This window comes from Dendrobates tinctorius, unplaced genomic scaffold (genome assembly GCF_039654945.1).
Source record: "Dendrobates tinctorius isolate UK_male_01 unplaced genomic scaffold, ASM3965494v1 ptg000434l, whole genome shotgun sequence".
NCBI lineage: Eukaryota > Metazoa > Chordata > Amphibia > Anura > Dendrobatidae > Dendrobates > Dendrobates tinctorius.
The window spans coordinates 1,763,493-1,786,202 of NW_027362097.1; the positions used below are offsets into that span (position 1 = coordinate 1,763,493).

Here is a 22,710-nt window from a genome sequence, read left to right on the forward strand (position 1 = left end):
CACCGCCTTTCAATTAACTATTCTAATACAAATACACTAAATACATGTAAATATTCTAATACAAACTCAAAAACCTGCAGATCATGAATGCCGAGTCTGGTGGTTTTTTTAGAATCTACTGCACCAACTGGTAAATTGTTTGACGTGGTGATATAATTTATATCAAAAACGGTGATTAATCTGCTATTATTTTGAACACTACTGTAAGTATGCTTAATGTAAGAATATTTAGTGGGGATAAAGTGGGCACTCTAAGATGTATTCTGCCTATAAAGAAAAGGGGCACAAGATCACAATGTGCTTTTTGTGAGGCAGCTTTGGCAGTCTTTATTCCAGGTTCTCGGTGTCACTACTGTGATGGGAAGGGCACTGAAGGCAGCTTGCGACCATCTCTCAGAACTGAATGTGGCTCTTATGGTAAAAAAGGTTGGGGACCGCTACTATAAAGTATATAAAATGAAATTAAGAACATGTAAAAAAAAATGTTTTCTGCGGCTCTGAACTGCATATATTTAGGGGACGCAGTGCTCATAGAGATGTATAGATAGTTTTAGACACTTTAGTCAACTGATCATTGGAAATTCTGCAAATCAGAACCCCATTAATCTGATATTGATGACATTTTCTAAGAATCAACCAACCATAACAAAAACTTGGGAAACCAATTGAACCCCTTAATGACCTATGATGTGTATATCCCTCATAGGTCACCTCCACCTCTTTTCCGGCAAATGACAGTTGATCTGATCAGCTGTTATGTGACCCCTTACAGCTGCGGGTGGAATCGCTGTTAAATAGTTAAATGCCCCTGTCAATCTCTGACAGCGGCATTTAACTTGCGCAAACCGGATTTGCTTTTTAGCTCCGCCCATCGGTGCCCCGTCACATGATCGCGGGGCGCCGATGGATTGGCATGACAACCCGGGATGTGAAAGAGACTCCTGTGGTTATCATTGCCGAACTGCTATGAGCGCCGCCAAATGGTCTCCCATGGAGACTATTGAAGCTAGTAAAAAGAAAAAAAAAGTTTTTAAAAATATTTAAAAAATAAAAATGAAAGTTCAAATCACCCCCCTTTATCCATATTCAAACTAAAACGATAACAAAAATTAAAAAATACACATATTTAATATCGTTGCACTCAGAAACGCCCGATCTATCAAGATATAAAAGGAATTAATGTGATCAGTAAATGACGTAACAAGAAAAAATAAGCAAAAAGTCCCAGAATTACTTTTCTTTGGTCGCTGCAACATTGCAATAAAATGCAATAACAGGCAATCAAAGCATCATTCCTGTCACAAAATGGCATCAATAAAAATGGCAGCTCGGCGCACAAAAGATAAGCCCTCACCCAGAAACCGAACAATAGAGACGCTATGGGTCTTGGAAAATGGCACCTTTTTTTTTAAACAAAAAACTTGGATTTTTTTTTTCACCACTTAAAAAAGAAGCTATACATATTTGGTATCTACAAACTCTTAATGACCTGGGGAATCATAATGGCAGGTCAGTTTTAGCATTTAGTGATCATGGTGAAAAAAAAAAACAATTGAGGAATTGCACTTGTTTGCAATTTCACTGCTCTTAGAGTCTTTTTCCCATTTTCCAGTACGTGGTATGCTAAAACCAACAGTGTCATTCAAAAGTAAAACTCGTCCCGCAACAAAAAAAAAACCAAGCCCTCACATGGCCATATTGACGGAAAAATAAAAAAGTTATGGCTCTGGGAAGAAGGGGAGCAAAAAAAAAAAACAGAAACGCAAAAATGAAAATACCCCTGGTCGTTAAGGTGTTAAAGTGGTTGTATGTTTTGGACAATCCCCTTTCACTAGAAGGGATCCCCAAACAAGTTGCTGACACGACAGTTCTTTTTGGCTGAAGCACCAAGTGGCTATTCATTACCAGAGAAAAATTTAATATAAGGAAATAGTGTGGAGTCTGCAATGAAAGAACCACTCATGGCACATATATATACAGTATATATAATATAGTTTTTTGTCAAAAAAAAAAAAAAAAAAAAGATTGTTAGTAGTAAACACTTGGGAAAATTCCTTTGTTTTTGCCCCTTTTTTTCTTCCTTTTCCTTGAAATTATAATTATTGTCTTATTCCACTTGAGAAATCTCTTAGTGATCAGTTCAGTACGTGAAGGATCGGTAATTGAAAAAGCCGAAGAATGCAACGAGTTTAGCTTTAATGGGCACCGTAATTATATTCTGACACAGTGAAAATCATATTAGTACACATGGAACCGAGAACATGTTTTCATTCATTAGGCGGTTATAAATGCACAGTACTTTCAATCATTACTGGATTCAGTAGAACTACTTAAGAAATAAAGACTCCGCATACCCACCCCATTCATTAAACTTCAATGTGAAGAGACAAGGTCTCGTCTGCTAATGTGATATCTGGTGGTGGTTGTTGGTTTTTTTTTTCTGTGTGTATTTGCGTTTTGTATTTTCTTTCATTTTTTTTTATTTGCAGATTTTTCTAATTGAAGTGTTTCGTGAGGGGAATCTACTTCTCACATATTCAGGATCTAATCTTTACAATATCATTGAAAAGCAAATTTCCTACCCTGCGCTGATTTACATTAATGTAAGTCTTAAGGGTCACTTGCCATTATTTGAGTGTGTTTCAACATATGGAGGTAGGGAATAATAGATTGCGACCCCATGCTGGGAAGCAAGATTATTTTTTCAAAGGACATAATTTTTGTTTACTGGGTGTTATTAATCTCCAATTAAAACATTCCTCAACTTTCTGAATGCGGATATTATTCTTAACTGAAAGCATTAATCTCCTCGTCTATATGTTAACATTTTGGGCTTCAATCTAAAAATAAATACACTTGATCGGTACAAAGGGGTGAAAAAAAATTAAATGCGTTTTTGTTAACTGAGATGGAATGCTGTTGATTCCAAAGCGGTGGAAGATTATAGAAACCATTAGACCAAGAGACGAAGCTTAAATATTGTTTTTTTTATTTAGGTATTCTTGTCTGTTATTTGTTGAGGATGATGTTAATTGACCAATGCCTTTCCCAGAAATAATTAACATATATATATGTAAAGTGGCCATAAAAGTCAGCTAAACTGACCAAAGTGTATGAGATCCTCCCAACGATCCTCCAGTAAATGTACTGTCACACTTAGCGATGCACCAGCGATCCCGACCAGCGATATGACCCGGGCAGGATCGCTGGTGCATCGCTAAGTGGTCGCTAGTGAGCTGCCACACAGGCAGATCTCACCAGCGACATCGCAGGGGTCGGGGGTCGCTACTTACCTGTCAGAGGAGGCGATCCTGATGTCCTCCCGCCCGCGTCCACGTGTCGCTCGTCTCCACAGCAGGAAGCCCAGCAGGAAGCTGACGACGAGAAACGGTCCAGGACGTTCTCGCGTGATCAGCGATAACCAGCGGGGGAGCGGGTCGTAGGTAAGTATCACACACAGCGATATCGCTAGCAATATCACTATAACGTCACAAGTTATAGCGATATTGCTAGCGATATCGCTTAGTGTGACAGTAACTTAATAGATTATGGAAGGGGAAAGGAGGGAGAGGAAATAGAGATCAAAAAGTAAAACAATCTTTATGCCCAACCATCTTCTCTCACAAGACATGGCGCTGCCAGAAATGTCTGCTGGTGGCTTATTTGCCTTTAAAATAAACCTGTATACTCAACTTAGCCGAGCATGCATGTTATGGCATTGTCAACGGAAATAACTGTTGGCCAACAGTTGTTGCGTGAGTATGGTCATGGTCATGGAGCCTTAGGAACATTGCTATAGTTGATATGTCTAGTGTAGTGACGTTTTTTTTTTGGGGGGGGGGACTGGTGCTGTATCTTTATCTTTTTTTTTTTTTTTTTTAAAGGATATGCTTTCATATGGCAACTCACTTTTAGTATGCTTCCATTTTTTTGCGTACCAATCTAAAATCGGTAACAAAGCCTCAACCTATCATAGTTTTACTATAGTACTGTTGTCATCTTATCAGAAGGGCCATCAGACCTCCAACATCCAGGTTCTGTGCCCACCCTCTGCACCGGAAATTCTATGTCTTTGGTGACTTTGGTCAAATTACTAAATAAAAAAAAATAGTACTGCCCTGCAACATATCTGCAAAATATAAAAGAAAATTTTGAGAGGTGGTCGTGATGCAAGGTTTAGTTGTTATTTCATTGTAAAGTATTGGAAATATGTGCTGCCTCCTCGAAATGGGCAACAAAGTTTTTTTGCAACTTCTTGACTTCTTATGAGAATTCTTATGAAATTCTGTATTTTGGAAGTATGACCCATTCTAATTCTTTTCATTTACTGTATTTAATTCACTCCACTAAAAAGGGTAGATGAGTAATTGAACAAATTATACTCCTAAAAGAAACTAATACTTTAATGCACATCGGTACCTAAAGTGCTTTTCTGCAGTCTTGTAAGAAATATAAGTATTACTAGAATTGGTAAAAGAGGTGCTCCAGAGCGTCTGTAGGACACTAGGTCTCATTTGTAAAGTTCTCCTCCGGTTACCACTTCGAGCTGTTAAATGTATTGCCTAATGTATGTCCTATATTATATCCTATATACGGGTACGATTGAAAGAGTCAGCATGGTCATGGCCAATTATTTAAAGCCTAATTATGGAGTGCAGCCTAACAAAGGCCTCCAAGTACCATATGGGAGGAGGAGTTGGTTTGTAAGATGCTCATTGAATCATCATTTCTAGAAACCACACTAATTTTTCGATATGGCGTCACCAATCAATGGTGGCTGCCCCTTACTACGTAACCCTATGCTTAACCCTAAGTAAGGAAAAAGCAGATAAATAAAAAGTAGTATTTAGCTTTAATGTAGGGGGGCTCCTTGTATTCATAGAATAGAAGATATCTCAATAGGAAAATCTCAGTCAATATTCCGATGTCCGAGTATCTACACGTTCTCCCCTACCGATGAGTGGGTTTATCATGAGATACTGAATCCTTTTTGGGGCTGAATCGCCCTCTATATGAATGAAAGGATACATGGTGGTGTCCTGGAGTCACAGTAGCTTAGTCTTCAAAGGCCATCAGGGAGGTGTCGCTGATTGAATGTTGCATTTGACATTGGGCCATGCAAAGATCAAAACATGAATACATATATCTTCATAAATTGCAGGATAGTATCTGCTGTATTAGCCTGGTGACATTTTTACTTATTAGTTACGATTAGATTAGTAAAGTGCAGCATGGTAAGCTATTAAGCTCAATGACAATATAGGCATTCGTGTCCATACATATATGATAAATTCTGTACACGTATGTTTGTTGAGTAAAGTGACTCAGACATTTATGGTCATGCATTTCTAAATCATCTAAAGCTATAAACAAGTATTAGAACTGCTAAAGATGAAAGCTGGTGCTTTAGCTCAGCCTTTTTGTTGTAGCGGATGGATATCCTGATTATTCAGCAAACAAGCTAGCATTAATATACTTTATTGCCTTTTGAAGTGTATTGTTGTATTGTATTATTATGATTTATGAATGCTTTATTGTTTAAGAAGCTCCATCACAACTGTGATATGTTGTTCTACTGTATATGAGATACCCAAACACATTAGACTAACGTTGATGAGCATGTATAAGATTAACCAACTTTTAAACCAAACCAATGTTCCTTGGGTGAAATTTAACAGCTAAGATCACTGTAGACAACTAGTTGATGACCATGTTTGACATTTTTTGATCATCATTTGGGCAAAAGATGATAAGCAGTCTTTCCTTGAACCACCATTCCTCCAAAGATAGTTCCTCCTTTGCCCAGTTTTATTGATAAGTATGGTCAGGTTGAACATCTGCAACAACCAATGTAGACTAAGGTGCATATGTTTGCATCAGTGAAATGATAAACAGCAGATGATCATTCATTCAATGGTTATTCGATCAGCAACCTACTTCTAACTAATTTGTATGGCGAATCTAAAAATTCTGGCATAGGTGTGTGGTAACAGACTTCAAGTATACCCCATGTGTAGTTTGATCCAGGAGTCATGTCTTGCATTGGCAATACAAATAAGATGAAAGTTCTTCAGGAATACCTGGAGAGGAACAGTTTTCCTCTTCTATTACATCTGTATCTCAAGGGGTTCGTAAAAATTTGAAAAAGATGGGGTTCAAATACAAGAGTATATATGATCAGAGAACTTTGTTGGTGATTTGGTGTGGTTGTCCTCCAGGAACATTAAGCTGAAGGTTTCTTCTTGGAAACTGGGACCCAGGTTCATCGGTCCTTCTAAAATTGTGTCTGTCATCAATCCCATAGCATTCCCCTCTGCTTTGCCACCCACTTTTAGGATTCATAATGTGTTTCACCGATCTCTACTAAAAAAATACATTGCATCCTCATCAAGATAGATCACAACAAATATACCTACCATGTGACTAAAAATGTCATTATCAAAATACTGAAAGACGGCGGAAGCATTAGTCAACCCAAATATTATCACTAGGTTTTCATAGTGATCCTCAGGTGTATTGAAGGCTGTCTTCCACTCATCCCCCTCCTTAATGCAAATGAGATTATATGCCCCCCTAAGATCTAATTCATTAAACCATTTGACTCCTGAATAAAGAGGTCCAGGATGAGAGGGAGAAAATATGAATCCCTGACCGTGATCTGATTTAGTTCACAAAAATCTATGCAAGGGCATAACCCCCGTCTTTTTTCTTGACAAAGAAAAACCCAGCTGCAACATGGGATGAAGACTGTCTGATATGACTCTTTGCCAGACTTTCAGCGATATAGTCCTTCATGGCCTGCCTCTCTCTCTATTATATAATCTGCTTTTTGGCAGTTTTGGCCCCGGAATATTATTAACGTTGATTATAGGTATTGGTCTAGACAGTTTATGGGATTTGATGCCCTGGAGCTGCATGAACTTGGCGTCAATCGACCGCTCCACTGTCCAAAAAGGCTGAACTAACAACCTTATTTTTGCCAGGATGGATCTTAACCAGTAAAAAAAAATTGTGACCTAACCACAGAGGAAATATATACACCTAGGTTTCTAACCTCCCCGCTGTTACGGCGGCGGAACACGCTTAAAAAAATATAAATAAGCGTGTTCGCCGCCCGGGGTCCACCGTGCGGCAGATGGAAAGACCGCTGCTAACAGAGGCAGAGCACTACGGCGGTAGTGTGCACTGGGTATAACTGCACCCAATATGCACTGAGGCAAGCTCTGTTCACACACAGAGCTGCACGCACAGAGTATACAATAACGCTGAGTCTGTTCTATGTCACAGACAGACAGCAACACAGATACGGTATTTAAGGTCACAGGAGTAGCCTTAAACCGCAGGACTACTCCATCTAGACCTACCGTAACAAAAGATGCGGAACGTCGCAACTGCGAACGTCCGACAGACTGCAACCGCAGCGCTGTGTGCACGGAGCCACAGAGGAGATACCGCAAACTCGCTGGCGCGATGCAGGATGCTAGCTGCTGGAAAAGTATAGCTGAAGCGCGCTGACGCTAGCGCTGCTACTGGCGCCTGCCCAATCACTCACACAATCGTAATATCAGAGGAAAGGGGTTTCATAATAAGTCAGTCACCAGTCCAAGCATCCATCACCATACATACAGCAGCAGTATGAAAATACTAGCGCATGGCATAGCGGCCATGCGCACTTTTTATAGTGTACGGGACCTGCCAGAAATCTCCAGAGCCCTGAGCATAACCAATCAAATCAGGAGCAGGACCTGAGCACCTGACTCCTGAACTCCAATGAGAGCTAGTCCCATGAACATGCTCAGAAGCTGGGACAAAGGACTTAGCCTCTGGAGACAAATGTGTGAATCTGGATTCCTGCATAGGCATTATAGAACCCAGATTCCTAACACCCGCAACCCAGGCTCCTTAGATTTGTAGTGGCTGTTTACTCATTGCTCGGGTGTCCTTGGGGAGTGCTCGGAGATTTAGTTTTCGTCTCTCATCTGCATGATTTGTGACTTGTAGACATGCTGAATACATGTGGGAATTCCCTAACAAACAGGCATTCCACACATGTATTCAAGCTGTCTAGCATTAGCAAATCATGCAGATGAGACGACGAAAACTAAATCTCCGAGCACGCCAAAATACTCGGACGATACCCGAGCATGCACAGGAAAACCCGAGCAACGAGTATACTCGCTCATCACTACACCTTAACAAATACTTCAAACTCCATGCCAGGCAATACCAATTGTCAGATGCGAGTATATATACAGTGGGTAGAGAAAGTGTTCAGACCTCTTTAAATTTTTCACTTTGTTTCATTGCAGCCATTTGGTAAATTCAAAAAAGTTCATTTTATTTTTCTCATTAATGTACACTCTGCACCCCATTTTGAGTGAAAAAAACAGAAATGTAGAAATTTTTGCAAATTTATTAAAAAGAGAACTCAAAAGGCGCAAGCTAAAGGTTTTACTATGGCCCTCACAGTCCTCTGATCTGAGCATTGAAAATCTGTGACTGACAAGACCTCAAAATAGCAGCGCATGCAAGACGACCCAATAATCTCACAGAACTGGAAGAATTTTCCAAGGAAGGAGGGATGAAAATCCCTCAAAAAGTGTTTAACCCCTTCACCCCCAAGTTTGCACGTTCATGACTGGGCCAATTTTTACAATTCTGACCACTGTACCTTTATGAGGTCATAACTCTGGAACGCTTCCATGGATCCCGGTGATTCTGACTTTGTTTTCTCGTGACATATTGTACTTCATGTTAGTGGTAAAATTTCATTCAAATAACTTGCGTTTATTTGTGAGAAAAACGGAAATTTGGCGAAAATTTTGAAAATTTCGCAATTTTCCAACTTTGAATTTTTATGCCCTTAAATCACAGAAATACGGCACACAAAAAACTTGATAACTAACATTTCCCACATGTTTACTTTACATCAGCACAATTTTGGAACCAAAATTTTTTTTTGTTAGGAAGTTATAAGGGTTAAAAGTTGATCAGCGATTTCTCATTTTTACAACACCATTTTATTTTTAGGACCACATCACATTTGAAGCCACTTTGAGGGGTCTATATGATAGAAAATACCCAAAAGTGACACCATTCTAAAAACTGCACCCCTTAAGGTGCTCAAAACCACATTCAAGAAGTTTATTAACCCTTTAGGTGCGTCACAGGAATTTTTTTGAATATTTAAAAAAAAATGAACATCTATCTTTTTTTCACAAAAAAATACTTCAGGTTCAATTTTTTTTATTTTACCAAGGGTAACAGGAGAAATTGGGCTGCAAAAGTTATTGTGCAATTTGTCCTGAGTACGCTGATACCTGATATGTGGGGGGGAATGACTGTTTCAACGCATGGCAGAGCTCAGAATGGAAGGAGCGCCGTTTGACTTTTTCAATGCAAAATTGGCTGGAATTCAGATCGGACGCCATGTCACGTTTGGAGAGTCCCTGATGTACCTAAACAGTGGAAACCCCCTACAAGTGACCCCATTTTGGAAACTAGACCCCCCAAGGAACTTATCTAGATATGTGGTGAGAACTTTGAACCCCCAAGGGCTTCACAGAAGTTTATAACATAAAGCAATACAATTAAAAAATATTTTTTCCACAAAAATGATCTTTTCACCCTCAATTCTTATTTTTCCAAGGGTAACAGGACCCTAAAAGTTATTGTGCAATTTGTCCTGAGTACGCTGATACCCCACATGTGGGGGTAAACCACTATTTGGGCGCATGGCAGAGCTCAGAAGGGAAGCAGCGCCATTTGACGTTTTTGGCTGGAATTGAGATCGGACACCATGTCGCGATTGGAAAACCCCTGATGTACCTAAACAGTGGAAACCCCCCACAAATGACACCATTTTGTAAACTAGACCCCCAAAGGAACTTATCTAGATGTGTGGTGAGCACTTTGAACCCCCCTGTGCGTCACAGAAGTTTATAACGCCCGGGCGTGAAAATAAAAAATTCGTATTTTTTCCACAAACATGATCAATTAGTCCCCAATTTTTTCATTTTACCAAGGGTAACAGGAGAAATTGGACCCCAAAAGTTGTTGTCCAATTTGTATTGAGTACGCTGACACCCCATATGTGGGAGAAAACTACTGTATGGACGCACGTCGGGGCTCGGAAGGGAAGCAGTGACGTTTTGGAATGCAGACTTTGATGGATTGGTCTGCGGGTGTCATGTGCGTTTGGAGAGCCCCTGATGTACCTAAACTATTGAAACTCCCCACAAGTGACCCATTTTGGACACTAGACCCCCCACAGAACTTATCTAGATGTGTGGTGAGCACTTTGAACCCCCAAGTGCTTCACAGAATTTTATAACGCTCGGATGTGAAAATAAAAAAATCATTTTTTTCCAAAAAAATGATATTTTTGCCCCCAATTTTTTATTTTCCTAAGGGTAACAGGAGAAATTGGATCCCAAAAATTGTTTTTCAATTTGACCTGAGTAGGCTGATACCCTACATGTGGGGGGTAAAACACTGTTTGGGCGCATGGCAGAGCTTGGAAGGGAAGGAGCACCATTTGACTTTTTCAACTCAGAATTGGCTGGAATTGAGATCAGACGCCATGTTGCATTTGGAGAGCCCCTGATGTGCCCAAACAGTGGAAACCCCCAATTCTAACTCCAACCCTAACCCCAACACACCCCTAGCCCTAGCCCTAACCCTAGCCCTCACCCTAGCCCTAACCCTACCCTAACCCTAGCCCTAATGGAAAAATGGAAATAAATACATTTTTTTTATTTTATTATTTTTCCCTAACTAAGGGGGTGATAACGGGGGGTTTGATTTACTATTTATGGCGGTTTTTATATTTGGCAGCTATCGCACGCTAAAAGACGCTTTTTTTTGTAAAAATAGTTTTTGCATCACCACATATTGAGAGCTATAATTTTTCCGTATTTTGACCCACCGAGTCATGTACGGTCTTATTTTTTGCGGGACGAGTTGACGTTTTTATTGGTACCATTTTCGGGCACGTGACATTTTTTGATCGCTTTTTATTCCGATTTTTGGGACGCAGAATGAACAAAAGCCAGCGTTTCATGAATTTCTTTTGGGGGGGTGCGTTTACACCGTTCCGCGTGCGGTAAAATTGATAAAGCACTTTTATTCTTCTGGTCAGTACGGTTACAGCGATACCTCATTTTGGTCGTTTTTTTTATGTTTTGTCGGTTTTAGGCAATGAAAACTATTTTATATAAAAAATAATTATTTTTGCATCGCTTTATTCTGCGAGCTATAACTTTTTTATTTTTTTGCTGATGATGCTGTGTGGAGGCTCGTTTTTTGCGGGACAAGATGACGTTTTCAGCGGTACCATGGATATTTATATGCGTCTTTTTGATCGCGCGTTATTACACTTTTTGTTTGGCGGTATGATAATAAATCATTATTTTTTGCTTTATTTTTTAAGGGGTTCGCTAAAGGGGTTAACTAATGGGATAGTTTTATAGGGCAGGTCGTTACGGACGCGGCGATACCTAATATGTGTACTTTTATTGTTTTGGTTTTTTTTATTTCCAAAAGAAGGATTTATTTGGGGAATATATATATATTTTTTTTTAATTTATTTTAACACTTTTTTTTATTTTTTTTTTAACTTTATTAAATAGTCCCAGGTGGGACATCACTGTCCTGTGACAGATCGCTGATCTGTCACATCACAGATCACTGTGACAGATCAGCGATCTGTCACAGGCATTGAAGCAGACTTCCTCATGCCTGCGCTTTGCAGGCACTGAGGAAGACAGCTTCCTGTAGGCCCCCGTCGCCATCTTGGATTCGGGGTCTGCAGGAAAGGAGCCCCCCACAGCAGCGCTGCACATTGCGCTGCCATGGGGGGCTCAGGGAAGCACGGAGGGAGCCCCCTCCCTGCCGATGCTTCCCTTTAACCCCCGGTACACCGCGATCGTGTTTGATCGCGGTGTGCAAGGGGTTAACGTGTGCCGGGTGTCAGCTGACACCCGGCCGCGATCAGCGGCGCTCACCACGTAGGCACCGCTGATCGCGGTAGACGTAATATCCCGTCCATGGGCATAGGGGCCCAGGTCCCATGAACGGGATAGTACGTCGGATGTCAGAAAGGGGTTAAAAGCTGTGATACTTTCAAAAGGGCGTGCTACTAAGTTGCCAAAACTTTTGCATCGGCCCATTTTCCTTTTTGTAATTTTTAAAATGTAAAAGATGAAAATATACAGTATATATATTTTGCCTAAAACACAAAGGAAAATTGTCATCTTTAACTTTAGGCCTTTTAGAGATCATTCCATTTTCAAATTTCTTAACTGTTCCCAATAACAGTAATTTTGACAAGTGGAGCCCAAACTTTTACATGCCACTTTATCAACACAATCCAGAAATGCTTTTTTTTTTCTCTGGGCCAAAGCTCATTTAAAATGAACTGCGGCAAAATGGAAATCTGTTCTGTGTCAGGTGAATCAAAATATAAAACTCTTATGTGAATTGTGGACTCGAGAGGTGAGGGACCATCTAGCTTGTTATCAGAGCATAGTTCCTGCATCTCTGATGACTTAATGTTGCATTATTGCCTGTGGAATGGCAGCTTAAACATCATGAAAGGCACAATCATTCCTGAGCATTATATACAGGTTTTAGAACAACATATGCTTCATTCAGACAACGTCTATTTCAGGGTAGTCCTTGAATATTTCAGCAAGACAATACTAAATCACATACTACATCCAAAACAACAGCGTGGGTTCTCAGAAGAAGAATTTGAATGATAAACTGACCTCCTGCAGTTCAGTACTTTCACCAATGGAAAATATTTGTCACATTATGAAACAAAATATCCGGTAATAAAAGACCCTGGACTATTGAGCAGCTCGAATCCAACAGCAGACAAGAATGGTTCATTTCTCTCTCAAATTCCAGAATTTGGTCTCCTCATTTCCCAATGGTAGAAATGGCCCTGTTCCAACATTTTTTGGAGATGTGTTGCCATGATCAATTTTTAAATTAGTAATTTTTTTCAAATGAAATGGAAAACTTCTGAGCTGTGTTCTCTGTTCTATTTTGAATAAAATATGACTCTAATAGATTTCCAAATCAATGCATTTTTGTTTTCTTTACATTTTACACTGCAGCCCAACTTTTTGGTATTGGGGTATACATACATTAAAAGCAAAAAAAGAAAATAAGCCATTTCGTATCTAAATCACTGTAACTAGTCCCACCTCTGTTAAAACAAAACCCAGTGTTCAATATATAAAAATAATTGTTATGGAAAGAAGAACAAACTTAAGAATGTATTTCAGGAGTCCTTTGTGGTCATAAAAAAAATGTGAACAGCAGACACATGTCTCCTTTATTTTTCGACCGATATCGGCAAATAAAAAAGAAAGTATGAAAATAGCATAAGAATTAGACCCCACATATCATGTATAAAAGATGTAAAAATTATTTCAATATTTCTGAATGAGCATGAAATGTACAGCTCTTTAATACTTGTACAAAAAACACAAAAACTGGTTACCTATGACTGGTGTCTTTTTATAGTAATGCAGTGTTACAGAAGTTCTTTCCAAACTAGTGATCCAGAGATGTCAGTAGTATTAGGATCTTCCAATAAATGGATTTTAGACCCAGACAAATCTGATTGTTTGAGCTTTGTTGAGTTTCAAGATCTGCCATGCTTAGTACTCTCACTGGTTTCAGTATGTTCTGGTGATACCAATTTCAGCTGGTCAATTGTGTCAAGTGTTTTGAGAGTCAGGATATTTTTTACATGAGTGTAAGAGTATGGCAGAAGAAGAAACACCCCCTGAAGATATTATGATGACGGTAATGTGTTTTTTTTGTTGCATTCTATATACGGTATGTGTTGTTTCATACAATTGTTCATAGAGTTTTTCGGTTTTCGGCTCCGGACAACAGCCTTCGTCAGGTATTTACCTGACAAAAACTCCATTTTGGAGCTGAAAACCGGTTTGTGAACTGTGGACTTTTAATAAAGGTAACCAACAATTTGCTGTATATTGTATTTCTATACCAGGCAGCACGTCGACACCACACCGCTTACTCCCGATCATTCCCAAAAGCAGTTTTCTCCTGGTGCTGTCTTCCACTCCTAAGGTGAAGTTGGTTCATCACCTAACCACCTTCTACTCAACCATCTAAGCACCACAAAAATGTTCATCTCTTAAATACAATTGTGCCTGATATTATTATGCTGTGAAAAAGTATGATTAATTCACTTATATTTGGAAAGTGGAAAGTATAATGTAGATTCAGGGCACAAAAGAGTTAACAGTTGAACAGCCCTGCCAATAGGAGGAAATCCAGGAAATAGAAGGGAGTTATTTCCTGTTGAGGCAGTTAGTGATTATTTCTGGAGGAGATAGAAAGTGAGTCGCATTACTAGGGTATGTGTCTGCAAGGAAAAGATCTTCTGAGGTTGCAAGCCCTGCAACTGTACTGGATTAAGTGGCAATCCTTATCCTAATATGGCCAAAGCATCCTGAATCCTGGGAAAAGAAAGGAAAGCTCAGCTGAGTGAGTTCTGCCAGGAGCCCAAGGAGATATAGCTGTTTGTTGTGGGTAACCCTGAAACAGCACAAACAAAGTGGGGCTGAGGAGGCAATGTGTAGACTGGACATGGGAGTCTTCGTGAAGAAATACTGGACTTTCCAGGCCCAGGAAATGGCTGCACATAGAAGTTTGCTGTGATCACTGAAGGAGAGATAGAAAGAGTGGAGTACTTAAGTCAGTCATGCTGTATTTTTGAAATGTTGTGAACAAGTAATGTGATGCCTCAAGAAACTGATATGACTATGCCTCCTGTGAGAAATGCAAGATGATGGGAAAACCAAGCTCTGTACCTATCTACTCTATAGATGTTGCATCAGTTCCAATAGTAAAGTTCACTTTATTTTGATAAAATGAACGGAGATCTTCCTTGTTTACTGCATACACTGAGGGTTCATATACCACCATACAATGTGCCACCTGGGTGAGGGTTATAAGAGTGTGCTAGTAATGCACAGACACTCAGAGAAACCCATCTCACTGGTGTTTATGTACATTTTTGACTCTGATGGGGCTTCTGTCTGAAGTTCTGAAAAACAGGTTATGGATGTAGCCCCCAAATGGAGCAGGTCACGATGATAAGGCAATCGAGACACTTTGAAAGCTGCAATGAAGCCACAAATGCTTGGCAGAAATATAATGTGAATGTAGCCTGAGATGGATTTGGCATCGTGTTTCTGGTTAACGTGTTGCAGTGAAATTTATTTTCTGGATTTTCTTTGGTAATCTTTCTGTTGAAAATGTAGCTAGTATTGTCACTCTGGACCTTTCCGAAGGATCAATGGTGTATAGCAAAGAAACCATAAAAACTTAACTTTTAATGTATGAGGGATAAATACTTAAAACACCAATAAACATGTACAGCTCTGGCAAAAATTAAGAGACCATTGCAAAATGTTCAGTTTGTCTGATTTTTCTCTTTATAGGTATATTTTTGAGTAAAATGTAAGTTGCTTTTTATTCTATAAACTACTGACAACATGTCTTCCAATTTCCAAGCAATAAATTTTGTATTTATTTTCAGAATATGAGAACTGGTCAAAAGAACAAAAAAATGCAGAGCTTGCAGACCTCAAATAATGCTAAGAAAACAAGTTCATAATCATTTAGAAACAACACTACTAATGTTTTAACTCAGGAAGAGTTCAGAAATCAATATTTTGTGGAGTATCCATGATTTTTAATCCCAGCTTTCATGCGTCTTGGCATGCTTTCCACCAGTCTTTCGCATTGCTTTTGGGTGACCTTTTGCCACTCCTGGTACAAAAATGTAAGCAGTTCTTCTTTGTTTGATGGCTTGTGACTATCCATCTTCCTCTTCATTAGATTCCAGAGGTTTTCAATGGGGTTCAGTTCTGGAGATTGGGCTGTCCATGACAAGGATTTGATGTGGTGGTCCTTCATCCACACATCGATTGACCTAACTGTGCGGCATGGTGCATTTTCCTGCTGGAAAAACCAGTCCTCATGGTTGGTGGAACATTGAGCAGAAGTAATCAACTGTTTTTCCAGGGTAACCTTGTATGCGGCTTGATTCATATGTCCTTTGCAAAGATTAACCTGCCCAATTCCTGCCTTGCTGAAGCATCCCCAGATCATCACCAATCCTCCACCAAATTTCACAGTGGGTGCAAGACACTGTGGCTTGTACGCCTCTCCAGGTCGCCGTCTAACCATTAGATGACCAGGTGTTGGGCAAAGCTGAAAATTAGACTAATCAGAGATTACCCTATGGTCCAATACTTATTGTCTTTGGCAAACTTCAGCCTGGCTCTCCTTTGCTTCTCATTGACAAAAGGCTTTTTTCTAGCTTTACATGACTTGAGGGTTGCTTCTAGGAGCCTGTTACGAACTGTTCTTGCCTGACACTTAACCCCAACTGCCATTTGCCATTCCTTTTGTAGGTCACTTGATGTCATCCTGCAGTTGCTGAGTGACATTCAAATAAGATGACGGTCATCCCGGTCAGTGGAGAGTCATTTTCGCCCTCTGCCGGTCTGTAGCTTTGTTGTCCCCAATGTCTGCTGCTTGACCTAGTTGTAATGGTCTGCCATCTTAGAAATTTTAAGGATGGAGGCAACATGATGCTCACTGTATCCCTCTGCTAGTAAAGCCAGAATTGAGCCCTTCTTTTCCTCACTCAAGATTTTCCTTTTCAACTCCTTTGCCATGGTTAAAAGTTATTTTTTTCATTCCTATTACTTTTGGGATATTACTAGCACTTTTTTTTCCATCCAGCTTGTCCTATTGCGATAGGATTGTGAACACAGCAGGGTTTTTATACTTTCCTTTGTTAAATAAGATTTGGTACAGGTGATCACCTAATCAGAAGCACATTAAGTAGAATGCGATTTACTCTGGTTGGAATTCAACTGACACTGGAATGGAATGGCTGTCAGACATGTAGAAAAGTTGATTTTTATAAAACTGTGCAGTGGTCTCTTAATTTTTCCCAGAGCTGTATATGACATAGGCATACAAAAAGTGCTCATGATGAAAAAGTGTCTTAAAAAATTGGGGGGACCTCACCCTTTTCTCACTGGAGATCACTATCGGAAAGTGGCATAGGAGGCATGCCGTCTTCCGAGAATTGTGACCACTTTTTGTATTTCTGTGTCATATACTTGTTGCTTTAAACCTTTCTATTGACTCTGACTGCATTGCAGTTTGCCTGCTTTGTTTTGAGCAGTCACTCGTCACCTCTTGGAACTGGTGCAAAGACAAAATACTGTTTTTTGCAAGATGCCTAAAAATGGTAGTCACTGTCTTGTTCTATTGGGAAAAAGCAGTTTGACATTTTAGAAAGAGCCCACAGAATACTCAGTCAGTCTTCAAAAATTGTGTCCATCTAAAATCTACTATATGATAAAAGATATTTACCATTAGTTTTGATCATTCAAATCCATCATTACCTCTCTTGTAAAAAAAAATACCTGCAGGGTGCCAGTCAAGCACTCAGATAAAAAATTATGCTAAAAAATAATCTTTTTTTTTATTATTTAAGTAAAATTACCCATTCTAAAAATTCACTAGCATTAACCAGTCACTTTTTGTATGGAACAGCGATTATCTGATTTTTTTTTTTTGACTTCTGCAGCGTAGAGATACATTTTGAGCCTTCACTTGACGTAGCTGACTATTGAAAAAATCTGATTGTATCATGTAGAGAAAATTGTTATAGCTGCCAGAGTCGCATAGAGGAGTGAAAGAGGAGCTATTCTTTTAGGATCTAGTCAGTCACTGCAGATGATTTTTAGCACTTCGATTGCTTATAGTTATTTATAATCTTATAGCTATTTATAATCTTATAGCTAACTAACACCGCAGAGAAGCATTGAAATAAAAGTGCAATGAATGATGCCTTTAATATAAACACACCTCCCACCCCTTCACGACTCTTATGAAGCTTTCTTTTGGGGCTGAAATGACATTTCTTTCCATTGATAAATGTTACATCATAAAAGAAGATTGTGGCATAGCTGTGATGGTGGGTAGAAGGAACAGTTAAATCTGGGCCTTGGTGCCTGAGAAGAACTTAAAGGGTTTGTGATGAAAGTCTGCAGTCTTGTCTTTATGTGACTGCAGACTTGTGAATCCTCACAGCGCACACCACATACTATCAGGATTCTCCTGTGCCAGCAACGAGAGTGGGTGATCATGTGATCACAAGTATGTAATATGCATACTTCCAGCCACATTCCGACTAGACATGCATGTCCTCACTCAATTCACTTGTATAGAGTGAGGCTGTGCACGGTTAGTCGGAATGTGGCCATAAGTATGCATATGGCATACTTTCAGTTACACGAGAAAATCCTTGTAGCGCATGATGTGCATGCTGTGAGGGTTCAAAAGACTTTCATCAAAAATCTATGCAACCCCTTTTAAGGCCAATCTTTCAGACACATTAGAAGAGGACCCTAGTCCTCCTCCTTCGGTTCCTCATCTGGTTCCTTATAGACCTGAAAATAATGGTCTTCTAAAGTCTCTCTTATCCACCTTTATTTTTGGGCTGAAATGACATATCTTCCCATTGATAAACTTTACGCCGTGGTGGAACATTGGGGCATAAGCTGTAGGGGTGTAGCGGCAGCCGTCACATTTGGGCCCTAGTGACTGAGGAGACCTTAAAGGGAGTCTGTCAGCATAGAATAACTGTTCAAACCAAGTACATGCGCTCAGTGCACCCTCATTGTGGCCCAATAGTTCAGTGCATCTTCCCACCTTCTTGTTTTCCATCTATCTCTGCTTGTCAATCAAAATAGAGGTGGATTGCAGACAGAGAGAAAACAACTAAGTGGGAACGTGCATGTAACTGGCCACAACAAGGGTGCACGGAGTGCCCTTACTTTTAACTGGCTCAGGTTAGAAAGAGACCCTGTTCCAGATTTTACACTGGACCCCAAATCTGCTCGTTACGCTGCTGGGTAAAAATAAAAGTGCAGAAACACTTCATTCCTTCGGTATATTGACTTGATTCCTTACAGACCTGATAAAAGTGGCCTTGAGATATGTTTGCAAACATCCGATTTGCTTTTAACACTACCAAAGTGAATGTCATGAAAAAATCCTCGATGTTAAAAAAAAATAAATAAAATTGACTTTTTTTTGTGCTTTTATTTTTTTTCCCCTTTAGCGTTTTACGATGGGATAATGAGACAGATGTCTCTCAACTGGAAGGACATTTTGACATTGTTATGTGTGCTGACTGGTAAGTACATAAAAAATGGTAACTGGCGGAACGGGGGAAAAAAAAAAGAAATAGATTTGTTGAAATAATTGCACTGCTCTGCTCTCTGACGGCTGAACAAAGTCAACAAATGAAGCACTAAACCGCCTTAACCTCAACAAATTAATATTCATCTCTATGTGACAGTCATGAGGTAGTCTTCTATCAGAGAGTAACTTCTACCACATTATTTCCTGAAGATTGATTTTGAGAAGCATTTCCATTTTGCGAAATTGCCTCTGTTTCATGCTTGACGTATCAGTAAATGGACGACTTAAGCAAATTGCAAATAATTATGGTTCAGGGAGGAACAGTCTGAAGGAAAAGGGAGTTTATCAACACAAACAGCTCAATTAACTTACTTGTTACTAAATATCTGACTATTGATATTAGCACAAGCAAGGTTGTGCAATTTTTTTTTTTTGCATAAAAGTGATCGCCCAAATCACGTTCCATACCGGAGACTATCCGAGATGTAACAATGTGTTGTGACACGAGCTATCTAAAGTGGGGTCCGGAATAATTCATGTATAAGAAAATGTCTTTGAGTGATCCGTGGTCTTCAGTCGAAAATTCTAATAGCTATTTAGAGGGCTTTAAATATATACGAGGTCTTTATGGCAAACTCGGGAACTTGTACACGTCAATCGCTTGAGATCAGAGGCAAATTATATCTGATATTTCTGAAGACTGCTGAAGTTAAGTAGACAGTTATTAATGGCAAAGTAATAGGGAGGAACATTGTATCATGTTCTTTATTCTCCGTATAAATCATCCTACGACATACTGTAACGTGTAATTAAGAGAACAGGTATTATTTCACTGGAGTTGACAGAAATAGCATTAATCAAGCATTTCACCGTTGTCATCTAATTCACAGCTCTGCTTGTATTTTAAATATATTAGTCGAAAGGTTTAGATTTTTTTTTCTAGTTTCCACTATGATTTATGGATGACTGTTTAATTCAGGAAGAATGTTCTAAATTAGTCTCATTACGTGTCCTATATTTTTATCCCATATTTTGCTTAGAAAAGAAATGTATTTTGTAAAAATGTCCTATATTTTTTTTACTTAATTTTTTTATGGTGTGTCTGTTATTTTCATTTGTTTGTTTGTACACATATATACAAACATATAAAAATAAATATCAGGCATACCCTATCTTTGATATGAGTCATTCATTCTGGAGTAAAATAATAAAAAAGTATATGATATCTATAAAGAAACATATATGTGTGTGTGTGTGTGTGTGTGTGTATATATATATATAGAGAGAGAGAGAGAGTTTTAATTTTTCTTTATAAATATCGTAATATCATATACATTTTCATTTATATACTGTATATCTATAACTATACAGGATGGGCCATTTATATGGATACACCTGGATGGGCCATTTATAAAGTTGCATTCAAAATGGCCGACTTCAAAATGGCCGCCATGGTCACCATCCATCTTGAAAAGTTTTCCCCCTCCCATATACTAATGTGCCACAAACAGGAAGTTGATATCACCAACCATTTCCATTCTATTTAGGTGTATCCATATGCATGGCCCACCCAGGTGTATCTATATAAATGGCCCACCCTGTCGATAAGGCTCCATTATGCACAATAAATTTAAGAAAATCTGTATAATAAAATGTACAAGGTTCAACTCATATATATTTTTTATTATTAAACAATAATTAAAAGATAGGTGGACAATGATATCACATTCCCAGAAAAAAGTAGAACAAATCAGTAAAAATGTATATTAGAAAGAAAGGTAGAAATAAAGGGGAGGTAACACATAGTTATAATGATGCACAGTGACATCAATCAAACTTTGTCAGAAAAACACACCCAATACGCGTTTCACAGCAAGCTTCTTCATGGGGTGTATATATTTATGTATACGGTATATATATTATTTTTTCTTTTGTTTTCCTTATAAATATCATGTACTGTACATTTTTATTTATTATTTTTATGTATACATATTATTATTATTTTCTTTATAAATATGATGTGCATTTTCATTTATTATTCATATACATTATTTATTTATGCATATATATAATTTTTTTCTTTCTTTCTAAATGTTATATACATTTGTATTTATTTTTCGATTTTTTTTTTTTTTAATATTATTTTTTCTTAATATTTTAGTCCAGAATGAATGACTTACATCTGTGATTTATGTTGTGTCTGATATTTATTCTTCAGAAGATAATAGTTTTGTAAGTTATTTTGCATTTTTTTCAGTTAACCAATGTTTCTAGACTGTCATATAAAGTCCTTAGAAATTTTTTAGAGAAATTATATTTTTAGTCTGCATGTATATGTTGTGTTTATGTATGTTTAGCTTTAGCGAATATGTTAGTTATTATGTACGGATTTATTTTTAGTAAGCATTTTTTGTATAAAACTTTTAACTACAATTTTTTTTTGTTTTTTACATCCGTACGGACACGATTAATAATCCGAAGCCTATTTGTGATTATAATTCTGTTTGTGTTCTGATATGTTGCATACAAAAAAACCATTTTGAACGTATCTGGAAAATCAGAATAGTTTATTGTTTGTAAAAAGACAAACCTGAGTTTCCAGTTAAACCGCTGATAATGTGTCCCCGAGATGCATCATCTGATTAAAATAAACAGCTAAACAACACCATATGATTTCAGCAAGTAATTTAGTAAATGCCTTCCTCACCAAATATTAGAATGGATACTACAGGTTTCATTGCACAGATGAAGTTAATGCTTGGTAGGATTAGACCAGATTAAGTATGAAAGTCAGATCAGAGAGCTGGCGGACATGAGCAGGAGGGCAACAGTCTTCTCATAGGCTTAGACTAGGCTCACATATGGATGTTTTCCAGATTACGTGGGTGAAGCAAGGTCTTGCCAACAGATTTAGAGTTAAATTTGCTCTTCACACAAATATCAAAACAACTCTGGCATTTGCCATCTTCTCCTGCTCATGATACTCACACCGTGTCATCCAATTTGTAAAAATAATTCAGAGAGCTGATGGCCGAAGGCTTTATCATTTTACCAGTACAAATCACCCTGATTGTATATGTGTGTATATATATATATATATATATATATATTTTTTTTTTTTTTTTTTTGAGGATATATTAGTATAGCCCACCGTTGCCACCAATTTGTCACGTACCCGCTTCTCAGCACGTGACTTAGGTTAACCCTTGCAGGCACAACCCCATCTCCTCTCACTCAGACCAGCATTCAACCTCTGTTCTATGCTGCATTGGGAGCATAAATCACACCCCGACACAGACCACACACCCCGCTCATACACGCTGCCACCACTCACTGAACACACGGGCGATGAGTCCTGTAAATACCACTACTACTATGTGCCAATCACCAGGATCACACACTCTAAGGCTATGGATTCTTTAGAGC

The 22,710-nt window shown here is 38.6% G+C and overlaps 1 protein-coding gene across 7 annotated transcripts in view; it reads left to right on the forward strand.

Annotated features, from left to right (window-relative positions):
- The window catches only part of CAMKMT (calmodulin-lysine N-methyltransferase), a 516,624-nt gene that overhangs the window by 417,352 nt on the left and 76,562 nt on the right, over positions 1-22,710 (forward strand). For 5 of the 7 annotated variants that reach the window (XR_012227535.1, XM_073564195.1, XM_073564193.1 and 2 more), the window contains exon 8: positions 19,202-19,276. The exons of the other annotated variants lie outside the window; for them this stretch is intronic. Coding sequence is in view for 4 of the 5 variants with exons in the window: in XM_073564195.1 (XP_073420296.1) it covers positions 19,202-19,276 (75 nt within the window). In the remaining variant the exon portion in view is untranslated. The remainder of the gene's footprint in view (positions 1-19,201; positions 19,277-22,710) is intronic. 7 annotated transcript variants of the gene reach the window in all.